The sequence below is a fragment of the Gallinula chloropus genome (genome assembly GCF_964237585.1).
Source record: "Gallinula chloropus genome assembly, chromosome: 6".
In the NCBI taxonomy this organism is placed as follows: domain Eukaryota; kingdom Metazoa; phylum Chordata; class Aves; order Gruiformes; family Rallidae; genus Gallinula; species Gallinula chloropus.
This window is the reverse complement of record NC_140091.1, coordinates 32,210,533-32,214,272: the sequence shown is the minus strand read 5'-3', so window position 1 is coordinate 32,214,272 and position 3,740 is coordinate 32,210,533. Positions and strand designations below refer to the sequence as shown.

General features: G+C 56.2%; 1 protein-coding gene across 1 annotated transcript; it reads right to left on the bottom strand.

Moving 5' to 3' along the window:
* Nucleotides 1–2,106: 2,106 nt before the first annotated feature.
* On the bottom strand, nt 2,107–3,192 carry GPR88 (G protein-coupled receptor 88; the record flags this gene model as incomplete). The annotated part of the gene is made up of 1 exon (XM_084266153.1): nt 2,107–3,192. One exon carries the CDS (start codon nt 3,190–3,192, stop codon nt 2,107–2,109), a length of 1,086 nt encoding a protein of 361 aa, XP_084122279.1.
* Between the last annotated feature and the right edge of the window lie 548 nt (nt 3,193–3,740).

The window sequence follows — 3,740 nt, the reverse complement described above, 5'->3', positions numbered from 1 at the left end:
AATAGCATGAGATTACAGCATGGATAGAGTGGCTCCCCCACTCTCCAAGGTATGTGCACAGTGTTGATAAAAATAAATCTTGCATATCTCATGAACATCATGTTTCCTTGCTAGCCCTCCTCATCATTCTGATGCTGTCACTCCGTGGCACGGTGTCTGTCACCCTGTCTCCAAGATGGAGGAAGAAGCTCCTTCTAAGCCTCAGACTCTAGGAAACTTCTCTTTCCCATTTTGCTAATGGCTAAAGCTGTTTTCATGATGTTGACACATTCTCAGGATGTCAAGATAATTATTTATTTTTCTCTTCCTTTTGAGACCTTGGTTCTTTGTCTGTGTGAAATCCCCACCTCAAGAAGCATCTTTTCTGTGACGATGGCAATTTTTTCTATTTAGAACTTCAAATATTGGTATGGGGATTCTAGATACCTCATTGTATCACAGATGCCTAGGAGGTTTTAGACTTGGGGAAAAAAATTAAATTCTTCCCTTCCTCTTAAAACAATTTCTGCTGAAACTCAAACCCCATTGGGTAAGGCAAACAAAGTGTGGGTAAGGCAAACAAACTGTGGAGCATTATAAAAGACAGCTACAGGGCCTTTTATGCTATACCACGCCTGTTTCTTCCTTGTTATTATACCATGTTTCAAATGTCCTGAGAGCTGCCACACTCACATTAAAACCTGTCACCCAATGTACTTGTTGTGAAGAACTCTCCTGTCTTCCCAAGCATCTGTCCTTCTCAAGGCAGCACAGTTCAGGTGGTGCTGCTTGTGCATGTCCATGGACTCAGAAAAGAACTATTTTCTTCCAGTCTTTTGTGCCAGAAGGCAAATGGAGCGCAAAGTAACATGGCCATAAAAACACCAGCAGCTGTTCTGCAAGAGGAAGGAGGTGGTAGATCAACAGAAGAGAAGGAAACACGAGGATTTTAGGTCCCTTTCTGGGAGGAATGAGGCTGCCGCACTCACCACCACAGTTTGTTTCCCTTGGCACCCTCAGTGAGAGGAGCTGTCGCCTTTCCAAATGCCACACAGAATCTGTCGCTTATATTTAGCAAAGGCTGTGAAATTGCACTTCAGCAATAAGATATTTAATGGAGACACAATAAACTGGTAACTGAGGAGGTGACAAGGTTAGTTGGAGAACATTGGTCTCCATATTGTGTTGTGTTTTATCAAAAGCATCACCACAGGCACAGGCCTTCCTCAGAACAGGCCTTCAGCTGAGAGCTGTCAAAACAAAACATCCAAACCAGGTGACCACAAAGGTGAGTGTGTGTTTTTCTCTTTGACACAGACAGCATCATCCAGACGTTTGCCAGGGGAAAGCTGAAGGAGGGTCCTGCACGGAGCACAGCGATCGGGTAACCTGAGGGAAAGGAAGGGGGTCCTGGTGGATTCGTGTCCGTGTGTGTGGATCTGTGTGTGTCTGTGCCATGAGCCACCTGCTAGTTCTTCACAAGCCAACCCAGTGTTCGGGGAGATCGCTCCAAAGAACTACTTCAAATGCTGAGAGAATTACATTGATTTCACAGAAAAACCCTGGCAATACGTCTCCAAAAGAGCTGTCTATGTGCCCGTCTCATACTGAAATGGTTAGAGCATAACAAGTTACCTACGTTGCCGTATTTACCAGTTACTCCCGATGTCCAAATCCACCGCTTTCGGCTGGAGTCCTCGCCGGCACCCGGGGGCGGGCAGCTGCCGTGAGCGGGAACGGAGCTGAGGGGGCGGTGAGGGCCGGGCCGGGCCGCGCCGCGGGTGGGCGGGCAGGAGACCCCCGCCCCAGCGCCCGGCCCGGCTCCTGGGAAAGCAGCCGGAGCCTCGGGCTGCCTGCCAGTGGGGTGGAAAAGGGAGCGCGAAAGAGGTGCGTGGGGTCGGAACGCAGCAACAGAGACTGTTGTACGAAGCGAGGCGCGCTGGCGGGAAGGGGCAGCAGCAAGCGGCCCGGGCCTCACGGGGCGGGGGCGGCAGGCGGCGGCTCGGCTCCGCGACGTGAGGTGACCGCCGGTGGGAGGGGCGGGGAGCGGCCAGGAGGGAACGCGGCTGTTCGCGCCCGGTGAGGCGACGGGCTGCCCGCGCCTGCAGCCCGCTCAGCCGCGGCCTCTCAGCGCGGCGCGGCGGCGGCACTGGCGCTTCCCGCCGTCCCCCGCCGCCGCGGCAGCTGCGGGCAGGGTGGGGCGGCGGCGGGGCCGGCGGCTGCGGCGGGGCGCGGAGCGGCGGCGGGGCCTTCGCCGCGGGGCAGGACGGAGCGAGCCGCCCGGCGGAACTCCTCGCTGCGCCACGTGTAGAGCAGGGGGTTGAGGGCCGAGAGGGAGCAGAGCAGCAGCCAGCTGGCGGCCTGCAGCGCCGGCGGCGCCGGCCGCAGGAAGAAGCCCAGGAGGCTCACCCACACCAGGGGCTGGGTGCCCAGGAGGAAGACGCAGCAGAGCAGGAGGACCGAGACGCTGCTGAGGCGGCGCTGGGCACGGCGGGGCGGCGGAGGGGCGGCAGGGAAGGGCAGCTGATGGAGGAGGTGGAAGTTGAGGACGCTGACCCGCTTGGCGCTGCCTCGCACCCGGCGCACGATGCCGAGGTAGCAGTGGAGCAGCAGCGCCGTCTGGCCCAGCACGGCCAGGGCGAGGAGCAGGGCGGTGTAGCGAGAGCTGCCGTCTGTCTGCCACGGGGCTGGCTGCTGGGCTGAGCTGGGGGTCCAGAGCCCCGGCAGCAGCGGGACCAGGAGCAGAGCCAGGGCCCAGGACAGCCCGATCATGCAGCCCGTGTGCCTCCGCTGGTACAGGGCCTGGTACACGCTGGGCAGCTTGGTGATGAGCACATACCTGTTGAAGGCCACCAGCAGGTGAGAGGCCAGGGAGACGGTGAGGCCGAGGCCAAGGAGCCCCCCTCGGAGCAGTCGGTACTCCGCCGAGCGAAGGGAGGAAGAGTTGGGAGGCAGCAGCCCCAGCACAGCCTCCTGGGGCATCCACAGGGCACACACGCTTAGGTCTGCTGCACAGCCATTCACTATGAAGGCATTACTGGTTGTCTGTAGCTTCTTGAAGGAGAAGACTAGATAGATGACCATCACATTGGACAAAGTCCCTGAGATAGCTAAGACTGCGTAGAGCAGTGACAGGAAGATGTGGGTCCCAGAGGAATCCTCCCAGAGCAGCAGCAGAGGCGAGCTAGCACTCCAGGAAGAGGCGTTGGGCATCTCGCTGAATGCGGCTCAGTTTTGACTTCTCCCTGTAAATCCCATCCTTGTTTGGGTCAGAGGATCCCACCGCAGGAATTCCCCACCGAGCACAAGGGAGGATGTGCAGCTGAGGGACTCTCAGGCAGGTTTCAGTCATACGAGCTGCATGGTCCACAAAATGTAGTTCGCAGTAACGATCCAGAGAACAGCAGTGTCCAAGGCAGGTAGGTAGGAAGAGATCCCACAGGTTGTAGCCAGCGAAGGTGGGTCCATAGGGAGCAGGTAGCTGTTAGCAGACCAGATCACAACTGAGGATTCTGTAGCTGTGAAAACGCCAGGAGCAGCAGCACCTTACAATCAGCAGCAGGAACGGCAGCAACCGATACAAAGCTTTGCAGTTTCTCCTGTGCCACAGTACGTACACTGTATATCATTCCAGGAAGATTCAGCCCTTCCACTCTTCATGAATTATTCAGCAGATTTTTCAACTTGTTAAATCAAGGAAGGAAGAAAAAAAAAAAAAAAAAGAAACCCTATCATGCTCCAGAAATACTGCAACTATGGTC